The sequence below is a fragment of the Engraulis encrasicolus genome, chromosome 9 (genome assembly GCF_034702125.1).
Source record: "Engraulis encrasicolus isolate BLACKSEA-1 chromosome 9, IST_EnEncr_1.0, whole genome shotgun sequence".
NCBI lineage: Eukaryota > Metazoa > Chordata > Actinopteri > Clupeiformes > Engraulidae > Engraulis > Engraulis encrasicolus.
The window spans coordinates 52914936-52937430 of NC_085865.1; the positions used below are offsets into that span (position 1 = coordinate 52914936).

General features: G+C 43.6%; 2 protein-coding genes across 3 annotated transcripts in view; both read left to right on the plus strand.

Annotated features, from left to right (window-relative positions):
- Positions 1 to 9544, plus strand: part of map7d2b (MAP7 domain containing 2b) — a 39721-nt gene extending 30177 nt beyond the window's left edge. Inside the window, exons 12-16 of the mRNA XM_063206341.1 lie at positions 2235 to 2282; positions 4235 to 4301; positions 5982 to 6126; positions 7241 to 7546; positions 7749 to 9544. Of these exons, the coding sequence (XP_063062411.1) occupies positions 2235 to 2282; positions 4235 to 4301; positions 5982 to 6126; positions 7241 to 7538 (558 nt within the window). The 3' untranslated portion in view covers positions 7539 to 7546; positions 7749 to 9544. The remainder of the gene's footprint in view (positions 1 to 2234; positions 2283 to 4234; positions 4302 to 5981; positions 6127 to 7240; positions 7547 to 7748) is intronic.
- A 1216-nt stretch (positions 9545 to 10760) lies between these two features.
- Positions 10761 to 22416, plus strand: zgc:112982 (uncharacterized protein LOC503771 homolog). Of its 2 annotated transcripts, none has more exons than XM_063207388.1 (10): positions 10761 to 10911; positions 11738 to 12401; positions 13044 to 13766; positions 18766 to 18938; positions 19472 to 19568; positions 19990 to 20050; positions 20225 to 20352; positions 20773 to 20908; positions 21403 to 21514; positions 22038 to 22416. In XM_063207388.1, exons 2-10 carry the CDS (start codon positions 11749 to 11751, stop codon positions 22049 to 22051), a joined length of 2097 nt encoding a protein of 698 aa, XP_063063458.1. In that variant the 5' UTR covers positions 10761 to 10911; positions 11738 to 11748; the 3' UTR covers positions 22052 to 22416. The 2 variants fall into 2 exon arrangements, with proteins under 2 accessions (XP_063063458.1, XP_063063457.1); XM_063207387.1 differs by having other exon boundaries at positions 10761 to 10877.
- The last annotated feature ends 79 nt before the right edge of the window (positions 22417 to 22495 follow it).

A 22495-nucleotide genomic window follows, 5' to 3' on the forward strand; every position in this document is an offset into this window, starting at 1 on the left:
ATATACTGTAGTCTATAATATGTCATGTGACTCATCAATGCGAGCTGCTATTGATATTGAAGCAATAAATGCTCTGATTATTTTTTGACTGGAGAAATGAAATCTTGCTACATTCTCCCAGACCTCTGTGTGTGTTGAGCACCACCAGGGGGCTCCAAGCTACATATATACACACACAGTGGTCTGGTTGGAACCAGGCTAGAAGTGGATGGCTACAAGCAAGTCATGTAACTAATGAATACTTTTTCTCCATCACTGGTAGTAGGATAGTGTAGATTTTGGGGAGACAGACTCAGAATACAGACTCAACTAAACTGGTACTCAGTGTTACCAGATTGGGCGGTTTTCCACCCAATTGGACTGTTTAGGATGGCCACCAGGAAGTCCGCTGCTGCTACACAAAATATTTAAAATTTATTCATTTTTCAACACATACAAGACCTACTACAGATGCTGGGTGATATTCTTACTTCTCTACTGCTACATACAGTTGTGCTCATATGTTTACATACCCCAGCAGAATAAACGCTTTCTTCGCGATTTCTCACAAAATATGAAGGATTACACAAAACCTTTTTTTCACTCATTGCTAGTGACTAGCTTAAGATATTTATTAGCAATATTCTGTGTTTACTCTTTCAAAAGCATGATCACAACCCAAACTACCCAAATGACCCTGTTCAAAAGTTTACATACCCTAGTTTCTAATGCTGAATATGGCCCTGTTTAACATCAGGGACCGCTCTAAATTGTTTGTGGTAGTTGTGGATAAGGCTCTTAATGTTCTCAGATGACAAAACAGCACATTCTTCCTGGCAGAATGGTTGTTTCCTATAATATTTTTGGGTGTCTTGCTGGAACCTCACATTTGAGGTTTCCCCTGAATGGCTCAATGATGTTGAGATCAGGAGAGTGAGACGGTCGCTCAAAAACTTCATTTTATTCTTTCTGAAGCTAGTGACGGGTTGATTTGGCTTTCTGTGTTGAAATATTGTCATGTTGGCATGTCCAAACAATGGACCATGTGCAGTTTCAAGGCTGATGTGTGTCAAGTTTCCTCCAGTATTTTTCACAGGGCAATGTATTCATCATTCTGCGAGTATGGATCAAAAGTATAATGCATTTGTAACTCAAATGTCCCCATGAAATCAGTGGTCCATGACCATGTTTCACAGAAGGGTATGGTGTAACTTTCATCATAGGCTCCATTGACTGTTCTCCAAATGGTACTGTTAATAGTGGCCTAAAAAGTTCCATATTGATCTCATTTTTCCAAATGACTTTGTCACAGGCATTTTGATGCTTCTCACTGTGCTATTTGGTGTATCATATGCAAAATAACATGTTTGCATTTTTGTGGTAATGGCTTTCTCCTGGCAACCCCCAACAGCCCATCTTTCCTCAAGTGCCTCTTTCCTGTACAGTTTAAAACATTTTTCATGTTGTCCTATATTTCACCTGAAGTTATTTTTTGGTTGTCCTATGCCTCCTGAACAATTTCCCTTACAATGATCATTGCAATGCAATGATTCCCTTGCCCATTGGCTTGATTCCAACCAAACTCCTCATATTGCATTTCTGAATTGAAATTCCAACGGTGCCAACATGACAATATTTCGACACAGAAAGCCAAATCAACCCGTCATTAGCTTCAGAAAGAATAAAATGAAGGTTTTTGAGAGACCATCTCACTCTCCTGATCTCAACATCATTGAGCCACTCAGGGGAAACCTCAAATGTGAGGTTCCAGCAAGACACCCAAAGATATTATAGGAAACAACCATTCTGCCTGGAAGAATGTGCTGTTTTGTCATCTGAGAACATTAAGAGCCTTATCCACAACTACCACAAACAATTTAGAGCGGTCCCTGATGTTAAACAGGATGTTTCTGATGTTCAGCATCAGAAACTAGGGTATGTAAACTTTTGAACAGGGTCATTTGGGTAGTTTGGGTTGTGATCATGCTTTTGAAAGAGTAAACACAGAATATTGCTAATAAATATCTTAAGCCAGTCACTAGCCATGAGTGAAAAAAAAGGTTTTGTGTAATCCTTCATATTTTGTGAGAAATCGCAGAGAAAGCGTTTATTCTGCTGGGGTATGTAAACATATGAGCACAACTGTAGTAGCATCCCAGCAGCATCCCATTCAGTCAGCTGGGTAACATTGGAATCATCTGCCCTTGAATCCTCTTTTCATTATTTTTCTTTTCTGTGTTTTTTTCTTCTTTCAGAGGATCGATGAGATCATGTCAAGAACAAGGAAAAGGGAAGAACCAAAGGTAAACAAAAATCATCAGAAAATGCAAAAAACCCTAATACTGATCCCCTATTTCCATTACCAGTGACAAGTGGGGGCAAGACAAGATAGTCTTGCTAATCAACATGTCCACATACTGGCCATCTACCATAAGCTCCAAAAATATACTTAACATGATATTAATGTTTTTTTAACAAACAGCAACATTTTGATCCACCTGTATAAAATATAAAGTATTAAAGTATATATATTTTTCAACTTATACCAAGTGTGCAGACCAGTCTCTCACACTACATAATACAGTATCCACTACCAAGGGTGTATGTTTGGCTTGAGCTTTGGTAGGGACAACTAAAAAAAATAATACAATAAAATAAAAATACATAGATTCTTTATCTAGATCAACCTGACTGGTATTATGAAATTAATCTAGGCTCATTCAATATGTGCCCTACCGAAATTATCACTAGGGCCTATAAGTAAGGAAGACTGTTTCTTAAGCCAGGTATTAGACCACGGCTCATATCCCAAAATGAACAGTGTTATACAGTAAGTGGTAGGCCTACATGTTCAACAGAGATAATTCTATTTAACATTTATTTAAACAAAATTGCTTCAACGACTAAGCATTTCTAATGGGTCTGGACAACATAACAATGAGGAGAGAGAGAGAGAGAGAGAGAGAGAGAGAGAGAGAGAGAGAGAGAGAGACAGAGAGACAGAGAGAGACAGAGAGACAGAGAGAGAGAGAATATCTGTATCTGACTTTAAAAGGGTAGCGGCTCCTTTAAAGACGTAGGCCAGGCTACTCTTGGGCTCCTTTCTGTAAAAGCAGTCAAGCTCCATCAAGACCGAGCCCCTTTGTCCTGGGAGAATAAACGACCCTTTTTTGCCTGACAATATCTAAAACCTGACTTTTATTCTCAGAATGTCAGAGGAATCACAACTTGAAATTAATTCCTTTTGCCAAACTTTTTACAACATGCGGCACACGCGGCACGCGGCAACCGAAATGAGCAAGCATAAATCGCATTTAGCTATCGAGTAGTTTGACAGTCGGAATGTTTTGCAATTATGGCATGCATTGTGTGAGGTGTGTGGATAGCCACCAGGCTACAGCAACTAAGATTAATTCAAACGGCAGCATCTCCAGCATCCAGACTCTCTCATTCATTCATTCCCATGTTTATTTGCATCTGCCAGGGCTTAATCGATGGCTACAACGAGACCGTTAAAACTTGCACTCAAAAGGGAGGGTAGGAGGATAACGCTTATCTTACCTAAACACCGAACGATGCAACACATGCATAGATGAAATGGGGCCGTAGTGTTGAGGTAACACAACTTCTTATGCCAGTCGTCCTTTTCTTTTTGGTAGGCCTATCTCTGAGGCTCATCAATGTCAAATTCAGAAGGAAACATTCATGCCGTTTGAGTTTAATTCCAATACCAGACAGATGCGTTCACTTTTCAGCACCGCCAGCGTGGACCACTGCTTCCGCCTGGCCGCTTGTTGCAGCCAATAGCGGCATGGGTCATCATAGCTCACTAACTAGCCAATTTAAAATATTTTTAAGTGAATGCTACCACTGCATAGTATATCGAAATATTAAACTAATCAATGTAGATTTTCGTTCAGTTATTTCTTTTTTTTAATTAATATGTCAAAAATTGGTCGGGACTATTTTATAACCCTTGAATATTGGTTGTGACATGTCACGACCGTCCCTACCCAAATCTACGCCCATGTCTACTACAATTGTCTGGCACCTGAATTACTGTTTTTGTGGATGCACACACTCGATCTGTAACTCTCAAACACAGTACTCACTTCTCCACATAATAGAGTGTGTATACCTTTATCATACCATCTATGGTGTATGGGTAGTGTGGAGAAAGCTCCGTGATGTATTGGCCGGTGCTCTGTGTATGTTTTGTGATTAATGGGAGTGTGTTTTGTGTTTTGCTGCACAGAAAGATGAGGTCTCGGTGGAGACACCCTCCCCTGGCTACCCTCAGGAGCTGCCGGCAGAGCGCAGAGGTATGCCGTGTGTGTGCGTGCATGTGTGCATGTGTGTGCGCGTGTGCGCGTGCAGAGTGGTATGCTGGAGGTTAAGGGGAGGTTAATTATCCACATTATAATGGGATTGCTGCTGCTGCTGCTGTTGCCTCAAATGCCACGGATACTATATTCTCTACTCACTCATAACACACACACACACACACACACACACCACGCCATATATAGTTTATTCTCTCCTCTCCCTCATCCCTCCGTCCCTATCTACACTCACACAGACACACTCATATAAAAGGGCACATCACACACTCGCATGCGCACGCACACACGCACACACGCACACACGCACACATGCATGACACACAATGTAATGAGTTAGAGCTCACCCAAGGATGATGGATTGTCCGCCTATCTTTTTAAATGCCTTTATTATTATCATTATCACTGGCAACCATGCATAGCACACACACACACACACACACACACACACACACACACACACACACACACACACACACACACACACACACACACACACACACACACACACACACACACACACACACACACACACACACACACACACACACACACACACACAGATGGATCTGCAGAGTGACTCAGCATGCCTGTCAACAATGGGTGAACAGTGCCACTGGCTGGTTGAAAGCAGAATCACACTGTTCTCACAAAACATTTTGAAGACAACTCTTATTAAAAGAATGGATTGTTTGGAATGATGTGTGTTGTTGCTACGTTTTGAATACATTTCTCCTAGCTTGCCTGTCATGACTATAGCTCTGTAAAATGGGTATTTCAAATATATTTGAAATATGGCTTTATTAGACTTAATGTTTGCAGCAAATTTGAGATTCATGTGTGTAGTGAGACTGTGGGGAAAGGTGTTTTTGGCACATTTGTAAACTAAAGTCTATCGTGCACATTTCTGAATTGATTGTTGTGAATTATTAAAAATGTTTATATTATTTGCTAGGTATTGTGCTTCAATTAGACAAGATACTGTATATGGAAACACATGACAAGACTTGGCACATTTGGAATTCTGGTAATTATTGTAAAAATCAGCAATACTGTAGAGGTAGCATCAGTATTAGTGGTAGTAGTAGTAGTAGTAGTAGTAGTAGTAGTAGTAGTATTTGGTAGTAAAAGGATTTCAAGGATTTTTATGTTTTTTTGGTGCAGCACGTTAATACACCTGACCATTTCCCAGCTCTCTCCCAATACTTTCTTCTCTTTCTTCATTGTCCTATCAGAATAAAGTCAAAAGGCCCTAAAATATGTGTAAAAAACATGACGAATATTCAAGAATTGTTGTGGAGAAAATATGAATCTTCAAGCTTTCAAAAAGTCATTTAGTGGGGACGCAGTGGCTCACCATTATGCCGATGACTCGGGTTCAATTCTGTCCCGAGGACCTTTGCCGATCCTCCCCATCTCTTTCTCCCACTCCAGTCCAGCTTACTTAAGCTCCCAGTCACACTCTGTCACTGTCCTGTCCTGAATAAACATCTTTAACTTACACTTTTTGATGCATCACATTACACAGCCAACAATGCAGTGTTAATTCAACACTTCGAGAGTACTTTGGGACCAAATACTCTCTGGAATATGTTAAAATAGACTCTATATGTGTTGAATTAACACAGGGAAAATTCCTGTGTATTATGACTTGCTCCACAGATATCAGACAGGCGGTCATGGGCCACAACCTGAGGCCAGAGCCTGCCGGAGGGGTCAGCTCCCCGCTCATCAGCCTGGAGCCCCTGGAGACCAAGAACACCGTGGCAGATGACCTCTCTGATGGAGTCCAGTCTATGGACGTCAGGTAACCTAGCAACCACCGCAACATTCTACTATACATTTTATTCTAGTCTTCATTCCAGAGTCTGTTCTCGTTGTGTCTGGACCTGTTCTGTGTACAGTTCAGTTCAGTTCAGTTCAACTCTTCTACAAGTGAGGAGAAGTTTGTGTGTGTGTATTAGTTTGAATTACATTGCTCATTGTTAGGGTGAATGACCATTTCATTTGCATACGGTAGCTACAATATGGATCTCACTGGGGGGCAATTTTCAGGTCAATACACTCCCATTTCAAATCAGCTCCAGGAGGTTAATTAAATTCAGTACTGACACTATATTTCGGCAGTCATTATGATCTTCACCAATACATGAAAGTCCTAATGGATCCCCATTTCCTGGGCTGACTGGGTTTGACTGATTTGACGTTGAACTTTGCCCCTCCCTATTGCCATGTTGCATGACGTACCCTGCGTCACATGGTTACTTAACTTGTGGGATACCTCTCTTTCGCTGTATCCTACATGTGCCTTCCCCTTCCCCACTACCCCACCCCACTCCACAACATACCTCCCCTGCCTCCCCCCTTGCTTCTCCACCACCTCCCCCCCCAACCCTTCTTTACCCACCCAACCTGACCCGCTGTGCCAACCCTGACACCCCACTGCCCTGCTCTGCCTGGCCTGACCTGGCCTCCAACCCTGCCTGACTTTCCAATCACCCAAAACCCCCCACTGCCCAACCCCAACCCCCTGCCAATCTACCCCCGCTCCCCAACCGATGCACCCCAAACCTCTACCGCCTCTGGCCCTGCCCCATTTCCCAATCCATCTCTTGCCCGACCCATGCCAACTCTGCCCCACTCTGCTAACTCCAACCCCTCACTCCACCACTCAACCTTCCCTGCCAACACCAACTCCCCACCCTGCCTTCCATTCCACCCCGCCCACATCCAAACCCCCGTTTTGCCCAAACCACCTTCTCCACGCTGCCAACCCCGACTCTTCACTCCACCACTCAAACTGCCTACCCCCCTCCCTGCTGCCCATCCCACCCACAACCCGCCCCAACTCAACCCTGCCAACCCCCTTACCGCCCCACTCCACTCCACTCCATCCTGCCTTGCCCGGCCCCCCACCACAGCCCCGTGTCACGAGACGAGCTCGCCTCTGTGCCTGACTTCTCCCCGGTCAACGAGGCTCCGCGGCAGTATAGCATGCCAAGCAATGCCAAGGCCCTGGAGGACCTACTGGGGCTCACGGGCCAAGCCTCGTTCCCCACACACCCCTCCTCCGGCACCGGCACCGGCACCGGCAGCACGGGTGGCGCCACGCTCGGGGACCTGAATAAGAACCTGATTGGAGGGTTCAGCAGACCGGGCGGTGCCGACTCTCAGCTCTTCCAGGGCCTCGAGGCTGCCTCTGACAAGCTTGGCATCTAAGTAACCAGGTGATGAGAAAAAGAAAACAACACCACTGCATTCACTTTCACTATCACTGTAGCTCCCTTTCATATCTGTGTACCTGTCGTACTTGTATTGCACACATCTATGTTGTTGTTTCCCCCCTTCATTTCTGTGTGTGTCTCTCCACTGCGCCTGTCGTTGTGTATTTATGGCTGTGAATGTTGTTGTTTTCTTCCTGGCCTACAGGGGGTGGCGGTGACTCTTGGGCTGGGCCGGTGGGCCGTGACAGAAAAGAAGCAGAGGGAGGAACGAACTGCATCAACCAATCAGCTTCATCCCTCCTCTTATCTGCAAGAAAGCCCCTCCCCCCTTTCTCCTCTCCCTCCCAATCCTCATCACCCTCAAGATTCTCTGATGCACCAGATACAGAGACAATACACTGAATGTTATTTATCTACTAATATATCACACTCTTTACAGGATAAAACCCTTAAACATACACAATTACACATCTCATGCACATATGTGTGCAGTGTACTCATAATGCATACACTCACACAGACAGAACCACAAAACTATGCTTTGCCTCATCGTCAGAGCAACTAGATTACAGATTACTCGACGACAGTAATGGCTGTGCAGGCCAGTGTAATATATTGTAGCAGTTGTATGAAACTCTATATTCATCTTAGCCACCCATAGCATCTGATCGGTGCGCACACAGTTAGGTCCTGTACTGTAGCAAATCTGACGTTTTAATTTGATGTATTAATGATGCTGTCTTGAGAGTATTCTGACCAGCCGTCTTACAGTGCACTGTACATGTCACTTTGTGTAGCGTCTAAATCGTGTGTTGTATTATACTGGCTGGGAACACGTTGCGGTCAGGACTGTAGTACTGGGAATGGTCATGAATTGCATATCTCATCACCACAATACAGGCTATGTAGATTAATATCTATATGTCATGCGAACATAACGATGAATAAAACTATAACATTACAGACTATCACAAAATTCCAATCACTGTAAATAGCAACAACAAAAACAAACTTAATGAACTTTTAAAAAAAGACCATGATTTGTCTTTTGGAATATACATTAAACCTATGGATGAGTCACTCTTGTTTTTTTGTTTTGTTTTGTTTTTTTTCCTTTGTCAGACTCGAATGAACTGTTTAACCAACGTCTGTGTGGTTCGAACACTTGTATAAAGTTGTATTGTATTATGCACTATCATGTTGCTCCTCATTGCGCCACGTTTTGCTGTGTACCCTGCTGAATATAAACGTGCGTCTGTGTGGAGGTCGCCGAAGCATTGCCTGTTATGCAAACGAGTATATGCAGCAACATTTAAGACTCCAGTATAACTTGCAGTGAGTACAAACATGTTCCTCTTCAGGTGACGTAAGTGAAACGGTTCACAACATGCAGAATAACAGCAATACCATCACCATCACTTACCTTGTATAAGACGACAACAAGAACAACAAAACTGCCCTGCTGTCCATGTTGTGTATACCTGGATGTTATGGGTGTTGCAGCATGTATGCTTTGTGCAGTTTGATTTTCCTTCAGTTGATGCTGAAGCCCTTACATAACAACAACTCAAATAAAATATTTATGGTGTAATGGCCGCCTAATGTAAAGTTCTTGGGATCATCAAGCAGGTGTAGGATGGTTGGGAGTCCCATGATATGACAAAAAAAAGAATTGAAGGCTGTATTGGATTCTGTAAAGATGGACTCATTGTCTGTTTGACTATCTGTATGTTTGTGTCTGTCACATTGAGATGAACTCTTTTTTAGATCCTCCTGTCCCATTCTCTCTCTCCACCCATCAGTGTCAAACCATCTTGCTGTTCTAGCCTGAAGAGCCCAACGCATTAGTTTTGCTGTGGAATATGATGAAAATATGGGGAGAAAATGTTTTATCATTAATCTCGGAAAGTAAAACTTAAACTCATGTCTGCTTTGTGGAAAGTGTAAACATGGTGCATGGTTATGCAGCACTGGGGAAGCATTAATAAACACAGATTGGTCATATAACTGCTGTGGTGGTTATACTTTGTTGTTGAAGGAATGAAGACGAGCTACCATATACTAGATATTTGGCAGTGGATTGGGGTATAAAAGGAAATATAATTAATTTCAAGAACTATGTATACCAACTACACTAATGTGTAGGTATTTGGGCAGCATTGGCCACCCATTGCTGTGACAAAAAAAAATATGTGAACATGCTTTTGGATATGCAAATAGTATTTTGTTCTTATATTAGGCAATGGCCTAAGGGCCTGGGCCTAATGCTTAGGTAGAGGCCTATGGCCGGTTGAGGACGGGGACAAGTTTGTTAAAGATGAATAATTCGACTGATAATGAAGAGACAGTAGTAGTAGTAGAGTGTACTTTATTGTCCCCAAGGGAAAGTTGTCTTGGGCTTCCCCCACTGCATTGCATACAGTACTCACATACCCAACATACATTCATACAATAAAACATTGAACGGTGCACTGCCCGAGTATGGCGTGTCTATCTGTCATTAAGCAATCTTATGGCAGTTGGGGCAAAGGAGTTCTTGTCTGCAGTTTAATGTCCTTAAGCGTCGACATGAGGGTAGCAGAGTGAATTCATGATGGAGAATGTGTGTGGGGTCCTCTAGAACAGGGGTGGAGAACCTATGTCTTGAGAGTCGTTTGCGGCCCTTGAGGCCGTTTTATCCGACCCCTGATGTAATTTTAATATTATGTAGCTTCACATGAAATATGACATAGCCTATTTTGTAATGGAATCTTAGAGAATACATTTGCAATACAGGGACCTAGAGAAGGTGGGGTCTGTTTTAAAGGTGGCTGCCTTCAAAAGGCCTGTAAGTGCAGGGGTAAACCCTGGTTTGTGTTCATAGTACGGCTTGGCTCTAAGGACTTTTATGGCCCTCGGATGAATTTGAAGTTGCCCCTCGAATGAAAAAGGTTCCCCACCCCTGCTCTACAATCTTAAGTGACTCCCTGAGCACTGACTGACAGTGCAAAGTAATCCTTTTTTTAGAAGTAGGTCTAGATGGCCAGCCACTACTCCACTACTCTACGAGCCCAGGCTAGGCCTGTGGGGGGCACTGCGGTCCCAACCTGCAACCGGCTGTAGTGCCAGGCTAACTTCCTTTTTAGTTCCGGAAGTACATTACTGAGGGAAAACGAGAAGCTTCGTGTTGGGTACTGACGCGGGATCGCCAGAAGACCTTGTCAGACAAAGTATTTAATTTCAAATTTATTTAGGTTTTGCTGTTATCATGCATTATCTTTAAGTAGTTCTCATGTAAGTGACTGGTCTTTTTGGTGGTCATATCTTCAATACGGACGTCCGTTCACGCGCCAAGGTAAATACTGCCTGAATCTGTCGGTTGTTGCAAGGTAACTGGATACATTATGAGGCGTTAACCTTTTGGTGACATATCCATAGATTATTTTGTGACATTATATAATGATAACTATAATAACTATTCTTGACTGTTATTATGAACTACGCAACACAAGTTCGAGAAGCCTTTTGGTGTGGTGTTTTCGTTCCTAGGCCCGCCTATCGTCCTTCTTGCCCACGTTTCCTCGTTGATGTGTGTGTAGGCTATCTGCAAAATTCTGTGTGATGGTTACTTGTGGGATAAATTACTGTTATATCTGATTACTGAGATGTCAGACTCAGTATTGACCTGACATAACAGGACTGTATTGAATTAATTCCACCAGCAACCTATCCGTCGGCTGTAAGGTTTTTAGCTGAGGAAAGGTAAGTTGATAGGCTAGTTGTTAGCTGCAGCTAATCGGGCTTTTGCACCCTTGTGTTTTTTGTTTGTTGAGTTCTGTTCTCTTGCTCCATTTTTTGTTAAACGAACTACTCGTGTCATATTGAGTAGCCTTCAGAATCATGTGCTTTATGATTTTTGCTGCGACTTATTTACAATTGCTCATTTTCAGTAGGCCTAGTCCTACATGAATATCTGATTTCATTTGATAAATCACGTTACATTGTTTCTAAAATGTTGCCCCAATGGATCCGATTTAAAAACGGCAGCCTTCTATCATCGTTAACTTATAGCTCTAGTTAAAGGTGAGTGTCACAACAATCACTTTTCTTGATTACCATTTAACTTTACAGAAGTAGCTCACTGATGTTTACTGTTGTGATGCTCAGTCATTATAAATATGTACATCACCTAATACATATTCTGCATTTGAACAGAGCCTTCTACAATGTATAGACGGAGCCCTGGAAGACGTGAAGGGAGACCCTTTGGAAATGATTATGGCCCGGGTCCCGATTTTGATCCGGAGTGGAGAGTTCCCGAGATGCACGGCCCACCTCACTGGGACGAAGGACCGCATGCGAGGGAAGGACCGGAAGGCGATTGGGGCAGGCCAGGCAGAGAGGACTTCATGCCACCACCACAACGTGATCGAAGATCTCGCTCAATAGAAGACTACAAGGGCAGACGCTCGCCTGCAGACTACGGCCATCATCACAGGAGCGGCCCGGACCCACCTCCTGGATACCTTGAGCGGCGGAGGTTGTCCCCGTCGAAGAACTTCCACGAAGAAATGCGCCCTCGTTCCCCACGCCGCAGAGGCTCCAGAGATAACGCACCGTCACCTTTGACCTTCGAGCACAGCCATCGACACTCATCACCTGGCGGATGGGGAAGGGACGGGCACGGCGTGAATCGCCCCGACAGACAGGAGGGCGGATCGGGTAGAGGACACCAAGGACCCCGGGGGTACAGTCCCAGAGGGAGAGATTCCAGTAGGGCACACGATAGGAGACCGCAGGACCGCATGGAACATGGCAGGTCTTACCAGGAAGAGCACAACCAAGCAGCGTACAGGGAGAGGAGCCCATTTTCAGATAGGTAAACTGGATGGGGAGCATTTTAAATCAGTCGCACTCCCGGAACCCAGTGTCTTGTGGGGAAAAGAGATGATGAAGATGAGAAGACTGCAGATTGCAAGACCTCATGAATAGACGTCGATGACCAAAAACTACAGCAACTGTCTTTGGCATACATCTCTTGTTTATATTCCGTCATTTCAGTTTTATATTTTGCAGAATTACTTATTTAGTATTGCTTCGAAATTGTGCAATGTATATACAGCTACAACTGATATTTATTGTATATACTGTGTATGTATATATATATATATATATATATATATATATATATATATATATATATATATATATATATATATATATATTTTAGAAGTCATATTAAAATAGTATTTAGTTTGGTGTAACTTGCTAGATTTGGCTAGATTTAATTTGGCATTGTGTAACAATAGCTGCCTGAAACCATCTCTTACAGCACAGCCACTGTGTTTTGGTGTAATTTGACCATTTCCAGTGGTAAGTATGTTGCAAGATAGTATATGTAGATGCATATCTACATATTGCATTTTGCCAGAACAGAGCAGCCCCCTGTTGTTGGCCTATAGTCCAGCAGTATCTAGTATCTTATGTACTCAACATTGTTGCCTGCTCTATGTCGACACAGGTCACAACAGCCCAAGAGGTCTGAGTTTAGAGACCGCCGGCCACAGGAAAAGCGTCCCAGAGACTCATGGTCTCATTACGAGGAGGAGGAGCAGAAGGGGTCCGAAAGGCCCTACGTCCGCAGCGGAGCGCCGCTCATTGTGGAGCACGATCACGGTATCTCTCACCACGAAGAAGATGGTGGAGACAGGGATGGTCGGGAGCGCCACCATCAAGCCCCCCTCCGCCACCATGGCGGACCACCACCACCACCGGATAGGCACAGGAGGAACGAGGCTCGCGACGAGCCCTTAATGGAGCCCCACGCTAAACGGAGGAGAAACACGCCTCCTCCCCCCCTCATGAGTCTGCCAAGACGCCAACCTCCAGAGATTCACGGTGCCGGAGATCGCGATGTCCCTCCGGTCTTTCAAAAACGTCAGGCCGGACCGCCACCCCCACCGGCTCAGGATGTGGACTTGCGGCCGGACAGGACGGACCGAGGCGGTGGCAGTACCGCCTTCTCGGGGAAGAAGTGGGAGCAGAAGGATAACCAGCAGCAGCAACAGCGACGCAAGGCCGGGCCTGACATGGGCCCACAGAGGCCACCCTTTCATCCTCACAGGGAATCAAGTCAAGGAAAGCATTCAAACAGGGACATGCCGTCCACGTCGAGAGCAGACCCCAGTGAGCGGGAAACGCTCAAGATCAGGGTGGACATGAGCCGCCCCATGGGCCAGGACAGGTATGGTCTTGCCGACTCCAACACTCTCAGGTATGGTTGAAAGTTCATGCTTCCTTTCTAAAAATCGTGCCCAAACTTCTCTGCAAGAACAATGACGCCTCGTCAGATCTGAAAGATTTAGCAACGCAACAGTAAAGCTACGATACAGTTCGAAGTCACGTGTGATTGGATCTGCTTTGGGAAAAGAAATGTATTCAAAAATTCAAAGTCCAAGAGTCAAGAAGTCTATAGAGAATTATGTCTCTCCTCGTGAAGTTTGTGTATGTGCCTCATGCAGTTTATTGGGAGGTGATATTGCCTGATCAAAATTCACCTACAGCTTCAGTCAATGAGGAAAAAAAATCTCTTGGCTTTCTCCCGGATTTAATAATGTGTGGATATGGACAATGCCGATGATCACTCTGACCCAATTTACCCCAATCATCAAAAAGGGATGCATCTCCCAGTCCTATGTCAGTGTAAAAAGTAACATTTCAGCTCATTTACATGTATGAAACACCATGTGAGGTGTAGGATCACATATGGTGGCCATAGAACAGTGGTTCTCAACCTTTTTTGAAGAAATGCCCCCTGAACCTCATACGCCTCCCAATGCCCCCTTGACCTCATCATCAGCCTGCCAACGCCCCCTTAGTATTAAAAAATAAAACTGACTAATGGCAACTAGACATCGCCCTCCCTTCAGCTGTCTGCTTCTCAATGCCCCCCTAGGACTCCCCAACACCCCCAGGGGACTGTAGATCCCCCTTGAGAAACACTGCCATTGGAGAAGTGATGACCAGGTACACCGCTGCAGCCCATGCAGATGGATGCCATCATGGCTCCCTTTGTGAAGATCCAGAAGATCCCTGCCTTCCTGTATTTCATTTTGCTCAAGAAGAAAAGGCATGAATTATTAGATGCTTTGTCATTTTCCCAAAGACTAGAAGCTCCGATTGCAAACAGGAGTGTTTTCCAACAGATCGCCAAACAATGAATTCATCTGTAAAGTAATCAAAGCCAAGTTGGTGAAGCTGGTCAGTTTGATACTGATTTTTCTTCTTTTTTTGTGAAGGGAGTGCACTTTCTATGTTTGTACAGTACATCTTGTCAATTTCGCGAGGATTTTTGATCGTTCCACATTAAGTTGAATTATTTTTTTTACCTCACAAAAGATATGTCCACCAAAAATACCAGCACTTGCATATATGTAGAGAACTTATTTAAATGTTACTGATTTTTTTTTTTTTTTTTTACCTATTGGTGTTTTTCACCCTTTCAGCCACTGCGACACCATCTGATGATGGCTGTGGCGTTTTTTGATGCCAGTGATCTTACAAGATGAGGTTTCATGGAGGAGCTTCTACAGTTTTCCGTCATCAACAAAGGGGGTTCCTGTTTTGAACTTTGAGACTCCATTACCTTCAAATTTGAGCAGAAAAATGACGTTTCAGACATACCCTGTTCATTTTTTTTTCCTCATAATTTTTTTAAAGGTGTGGCTTCAGTCAAGACCTCTTGCTCTCAGCAGATGCGTTTCATGTTGAAACGTGTTTCGATGATTCTAGTGGTCAATGGTTTTGGCCTGTGCACCTGTAAGCATGCAAAACATTTCTATACATTTTCTGGCCAATTGGAATGAACTCTAATATCAAGACCAACTCGCTTGTAAAACTGCTGAACTAATGCACAAGATGAAGCCATGTTTCATTTGCTGCACGACCCTGGCAAACTTTCACATCAGTGGCGTTATGGCACAGTCCCAATAAAGACGGCAGTAGCAGAAACATCACCCATTTTGAAATGTATTTTTAACTTCAACTGAGCAAAGTGATTTCCGAATTCTTGGGGTTCTTGAAAATCAAAAAGTGTGATGTGGGGAAAAAAAGTTCACCTGTGGCACAGCAAATTAATGCACATGACGCAGCCTGTGACCAGGGCAAGCTTCCCTTTCAAAGATGGGGTCGGGCAACACTAATGTAACAACACCACACGACAACCAGCGACAGTGCTACAGCAACACGCAGCACAAGACGACAACGAAAGCATTAAAGCGTATGATGTCACAACAAGGCAGCAGTGTTACAACAGGACCAGACACAAATACCAAACAGCATTGCTTTAGTGTCACGCAACACAACCAGCCAACCAAATGTTCTTTTGCTTGCACCAAGAACACTGCAACTGAAAACAACTCGACCAGAAAAAACAGTATCGCACCAGATGCAACATTACAGCTGAAGGCAATAATCAACCAACAACAATACTGCACCTGTACACAATACATCCAGAAAAAAACACTACCAACAATGCAACATTAGAAGACGACACGACCAGCCAAAACACTGCGGCAACCGCAGTAATGCAACGATCCACCATGCAACCAGCTTAGTAATGCAACAATACACCAGCTTGAACAATACTGCCTTAGAGGACAACACACAGAGGCATAACACTACTGCAACAGCACCTACTGTAAGCAATGCAAAAGAAGACAACCAATCATAGCAATACTGCAACAGCAATCAATAATTGCAAAAGAAAAGAACCACCCACAACAGCATTAAACCGTAAGACTACAACCACCCACAACAGCGTTACAAGCTATGACGTCAGAGCAGATGGCAGTAGTGCAGCAACAACAGCTAACGTCTAACGTGACCATCCCACACGCAGCAATGCCCCAGAAAACAACCAGCCAAACTAGCCAAAACGCTTAACGCAACCAGACACATCAATACAAACAAGAACAGCCAGCCCAACAGGATTAACCCCAGACGACAACCTGCCACAACTGTGCAACGGCACCAAATGCGGCCCGTCACAGCACTACTACAACTGAAGACTACAAGCAACGAAGGTGCTACAAGCTATGTCAGGCATGGTGAAGGTGCTATAGCAGCACCCAACTCAGCAAGCTACAACACTAACACAGCAGAAGGTGATGTTACCTGCCACACCAGCACAACCAGTCACAGCACCACAACAGATGATGAAGCAAGCAGCCACTGTAGTACCACAGAATACGACTCGCCACACCAGTACTACAACATATGATGATGCAAGCAATAGTACTCCAGCTGCAGCCACCTGCAAAAGATGACGCAACCATCAACCAAAGAAAACAGCCGATCACCGCTGTACTGTGTCCAACGACATCCTGACTGGACTAACTACAGCTGAAGACAACCACCAGCAGCGACAGTAAAGTGATGGAAGATGGCAAACAATGAACAGCACTGCCACGCAACAACACACACAGCACAGGCTTACAGCGTACAGCAACTGAAAACCACATTACTAGCAACAACAGTAGTAGTAGAGGGCAACAATCATCAGCATTACGTGCTGCACCTGAAGACAGCCAATCACCCCCAGTACAATGGCAGACGGCGAGTAGTAGCAGCAACCACGGTAATGGGGAAGAAGACTGCAACCGAAAACATTACTGCAACTAAATAACATGCAACCACAACAGCGCTGCTAGCAACCACAGTAAAGCAGCCAGCAACCACCAGTACTGCCACTGAAAACCAAACATAACAGTACTGTAACATCACCCAGTGCAACCAGACACCACAGCTGTACAGCAACTGAAGACAGCGTTACCTGCAACATCAGTAAAGCAACAGAAGACGACAACCAACCACAGCAGTTTTACAACTGAACACCATGGCACTGTCCCAACAACAGCTCTTAAACGGCACACATGACAAGCAAATGCGAAAGTACATGAACACAACACAACACTGCCAGCTATAACAGTACAATTCTAAAAGCAATGATGACAAGCAGTCATTTGGCGGCAATTGAGACACCGATGATCATCCTCAGCATTTATCTGGATTAATGGGAGAGAAACGTTATCTGGAGAGCAGTATTTGTAGCAGCGGTTCCCAAATACGCTCAGCACTGCAAGATGGTTACAGCATGGACTTGAGGGCAAATGCTGTTGTTCCACAAGCCCACACCTAAAGGAAATGTGTTGCTGATGTATGCATTGGAATGCTGTCAACTCATGCCCATTTGGCTTCATGGATACAGGACAGCAATGTCAGTCACAGAGGAGTGACCTCCTATTTCAGTGTAAATCGCACTTCAAACTGTGAATGGTGTCAAAATTCAGAGGACCTCTGAACGACCTCGAATGCCACCACCACCTCAAAGCCAAGAGGATGCAGGATATTCTGGATGGACTTGGGCAAAGGGCAAATTTAGAAGGGAAGCATGGGCTTTCACCTGCCTCTAAGCCAGAAGGCGGAAATGCAGAACAAAGCAAAACAAAAACAAAAAAGTTTAAGTTGACATGCATTCTAGAAAACATGTCCATATTGTTCCATTCCACCGTCATTCATGTGACCTAATTCTTTTAGTGGGTATTTTCTTTAAAGATCTACTAAAATAATTATCATAACTCTTGGGCACCTGTATTATTTGGGTGTTGGCCCTTAAACAGGAGTCCTACTGTTTCTGTATATAGTATACAGTTATATAGTTTATACAGTGGAGTTTCCCAATACAAAATTTCTGTGCCACTTTGAATATTCCCAGGACATAGAAAATAACATCAAAGCTGTGCCTTCTCTCCCATGACATGGTTGTTTTTTTCCATTTGAGCATCTCGTGCTGACTAGTGTAGTGTTGATAGGATTTATTTATAGACTATTTGATTTGAGCATACCAAAGATGTGTTCTAGTCCTTGGAAAGTGGCCTATAAATATTGGCAAGGTGAACCGGGCACCCAGGCAGCTCAACCATGCATTCCAATTATAGACCAACTGTTATCATGTGTCTGTTGCACTTAACATGTTAATCACAACGATTGAATGCTTGTCGATATAGTACGGCATTTAGAAGTCCTGTGATAAACTTAGTGGAGTGGCAGGCTAGTTTTTGTTGCACACCCAGTATGTGTGCATTGATCAGTCAGTCACATGTCAATCCTCTAGGTTAGCCAGAACCATCATACTGTTGGAGGCCTTTGTTCACTTTATTGTTTCTCCCCCCTTTCCACACCAGTGGCTCTTTGGGGTACAGTTCAGATCGGCAGCTGTCGTTGGATCTGGTCAATGTGGGCCGACAGAGACTGGACTTCCTGCCTATGTTGGAGCATTCAGGATCCTTCCGGGAGACCCCGCTGCACACTGGGACTTTTGCCCAGGAGATAATCACATTGGTCCATCAAGTCAAAGGTGAGTTTGTCATCATTGGTAATTCATTTGATTGTTGTGTAGTCCTGTCCACAGGCTTTGAATGTTTTTTTTTAATTTATTTTAAAGGGTTTGCACACTCCCTTTACGATTTTTTTCTTCTTTTAGGCTTTTTACCCCCTGTTTATTCATTCAATGGCATGATGACGTTTCACTCTTGCAGTCTTCCTCATATTCCTTGAACACAGCCCTTGAATGATCATGGTGCCTGAAGTAGGGTTAGGGGATTTTACATTTGCTAGTTGCCATAATACTTTAACTTAATGTTTTGATGGTTTTTCAGGCATAGAATAATTTCTTGCTTTCTGCCATTTGTCCCCCAGCATGTTTGTTTTTTTACTCTCCATTCACATAACAAACATTAAATATTTACTACTACTACAAACAAACAATGGTAATATTTTTGTCATCCATGATCGAACAATTGGTATTACACTGTCATTATAGAATATGTTGAAGTAAATTGATGATGGTGTACTGTTCTGTATGTTGCCCTTCCTTCTTCGGTGTGTCAGAGATGTATTTCAAAGGTTACAACACGACCCTGAACGAACGCTTCTCCAGCGTCATGACGGATGGCCCGGAGCCTGACGAGGACGCGGTGGCTGACAGGTGAGGGGTTTTACATCATTATACTGCACTTAGCTGACGCTTTTATCCAAAGCGACTTAGTAATAGACAGAGCATTGGTTACAGTCCCATTATGCTTTGCTCATGGGTGCCTCAGCCATGGCGTGAGATGGGGAGTGGAAGGGTGGGACTCAAACCTGCAACCCTCTGATCTAAAGCCCATTTCTTTAACCACTAGGCCAAGGTTGCCCCCACTAGGCCAAGCCTGTCCTGTTTTATTCTGTACTCTTTACTCATCCTGGAAATCAGAAGCTACAATTCATTGCCACATAATAGAATTCCAATTACTTGTTGAAATGACCTAATTGGACATAAAACTAGGTCTTTAACATCCTTACAGGCAGTATGTAATTCACTGGGGCCGATGTCGATATTTTATTCATCGTGTTTTGTGTCCTTGCAGAAGGATTAAGGTTTCCGTGCCAGAGTCCATGCCGCTTTTCTCCAAGATCGGCAACCCTGAGGTATGTAAACAAATTACACGGGAAGGTGAAATCACAGAGATTTTTGCTGCTTTGTCTTAAAGTAATTGTATCAGACGTTTCTGTACAGTAAATTTTTCCGAAAGGAAAAATAAACGTGCATCTGTCTTTTCTAAACCCTTTGGTGTCATCATGTCCTTGATTGCCCTTTGGCAGCCACAGAGGCGTCCACAAGCCTTTGATCCCGGCGACCTGCGTCACGATCTGGAGAGGCGCAGACAGGAGCGGCTGGAGGGAGTGAAGATCACCATCTCCGGAGCCAGTTTTCCACCCATGCCCGACAGGTATGTGGGGATTACAAATGTTGCCCTAAACAAAGCGACGTCAGCAACAGTGGTCTCGTGAACCTCACCACAGCTTTATCTCCACACACATGGTCTTCAAACATTGTTGTAATTAAGAGACCAGCTAAGTTGCCACAAATAAACAGTGTTGGTATGTGTTCAGTGTTGAGTATGAATGGATAGACACGTTGGTCTAAAATGTTGCCAATAATTCTCATTTTAACCATACTGACTCCCTTCCTACATCGCTTAACTCCCTTACCCTCCTGAACCATAGCGGATTTAGGAGTCATGTTGGCACACTTCTGCTTTTAGCCCAGTTCTTCTGCTGCCACTGCTGCAGAGGGAAGTTCAGTTGCCTTCATTTCTGCCTTTTCAGCACTTTTTAAAAATATATACACACTGTTGTCTGTGTTTCAGTGTGGAGAATGAGATGATGTTTGAGGAAGACGAGAGGGAGATGGAGAGGGAGCGAGAGATGCGGTATGAAGACGGACCCCCGCCTCACTGGGATGACGAGGGCCCAGGGGACCGGAGAGACTGGGGGGAGCAGCCGGTAAATGGATACATGGATAGATGCCAATATTTCTGTAGACGTGTGTAAATTACCTTTTAGTAGTAGCACACGTCAGGTTGGTGCAACCACAACTATTGTCACTATTGTATGGATTTTTTTGTGGATTATCTAAGCATTCATTGCAGTAAAATAATTACTAATGGGCATAATTACTTTATGGGCATTAGCTGTCGTACCACCTGATGTCAAAGCCCAAAAGAAGCTTCATTGACCCATACATATGAATGAGAAATCATCTGAGGATTTTCCATCATGTTATGCCATGCACTTGATTCTAAGAACTTGAATGTAATGTTCATAACAAAATTGTTGGGCATATTTTCAAGCTTTTTTTCTTGGTACCCACTGTAACAGTAACAGGAGCAACAGTTTAATAGCATATGTTTAGTACCTAGTGGTTGCAGTAATGATAGCATTTCACAGTGTGTTTGCCCTCATAATTGTATGTATACTCTACTGCTGTTTTTCTCTAGAATGACATGCGTCACAGGATGCCTTGGTCCGGCCGAAGGAACAGGCGAAGACCCTTCCGCTCGGGTCCCCAGTCCGGCCCCAATAGGCGTCAGTACCACAACAGTGCTAACGGTAACCAGTGTTTTTTTTTTAGTGATGATTAATGATGATCACACAGGGTAGGGTGCCCCTCATTGGCCAAAAGCGAAAAACTGCAGAATTGTGACAAGAACGCAATTATTGAAAAATGCATCTGTTGTGTTGAGCACAGTTGGTAGATATGTTATATGTTTCTGGAAATAAGCTCATTTGCACCTTTGCTTCAGTTAAATAATTGAGTTTTACCTTCTTCTGTTCTTTCAGCCATTCTCTTAGTCTGGTGATGCTGCTTGTAGTTACAAGCTACTACCGGTAATTATCATTGCCTAGTTACTAGCTGGACCCATAAAGAGTCAATGATGTATGCCAGCTCGGAGATAAAATTTGCACTGCCAGAATGGCTGGAAGTATTGGAGACGGATTAAACTTAAGGGGACGTGTAAAATGATCTTATTTCCAGAAATTGTACAATATTTGCTTAGATAGTAACAATTTTGTATGTCTGAATTGCTATTCACTCCTCTGGTACTGATCCACCTCCCTCGTCCTCCTCTAGGTGGCGACTGGTGACTGAAACTGAGAGATGTCCCTCCCTTCCACTGAACGACTGAAGCACATGGAAACATAGAATAAGGTCCTGTGTGTCTGAGTGGTGGATGTATGTGAATTCTCAATGAAATACTATTTTTATGTAAATTAATCAGTAGTATGTTTGTAAGTACTTCTTAATGTGCTGGTATCATTTTGTGTGCTTTAGAAAGAGTCATCACATTTATTTTCCACATTTTCTGTAATTGGCAGAGAGGATATTGTTTTGAAGGAAATTGTTTAGAATTTTCTGTTAACCTGCTTTTTTTGTAACGTACATACAAGCCTTCTTTCATTCCCTGTCTTGATTGGCCTTCTAATAAATCAGTTCTAGTTTCCTTTGAAAGCTCTTTGTAAACCTGTTTAATATTTACCCATATGATCGTTGATCTGGGTCAATTAACCAAAATGCCAGATTTTTGTTGA

Bases quoted from the DNA above. Each gene is read 5' to 3' on its own strand.
- zgc:112982 (XM_063207388.1), top strand. From the start codon at position 11,749: ATGTATAGACGGAGCCCTGGAAGACGTGAAGGGAGACCCTTTGGAAAT. The intron at 13,767-18,765 runs GTATGGTCTTGC...TTTCCACACCAG, and splicing joins CGCCCCATGGGCCAGGACAG to TGGCTCTTTGGGGTACAGTT. The intron at 20,909-21,402 runs GTAAATGGATAC...GTTTTTCTCTAG, and splicing joins GAGACTGGGGGGAGCAGCCG to AATGACATGCGTCACAGGAT.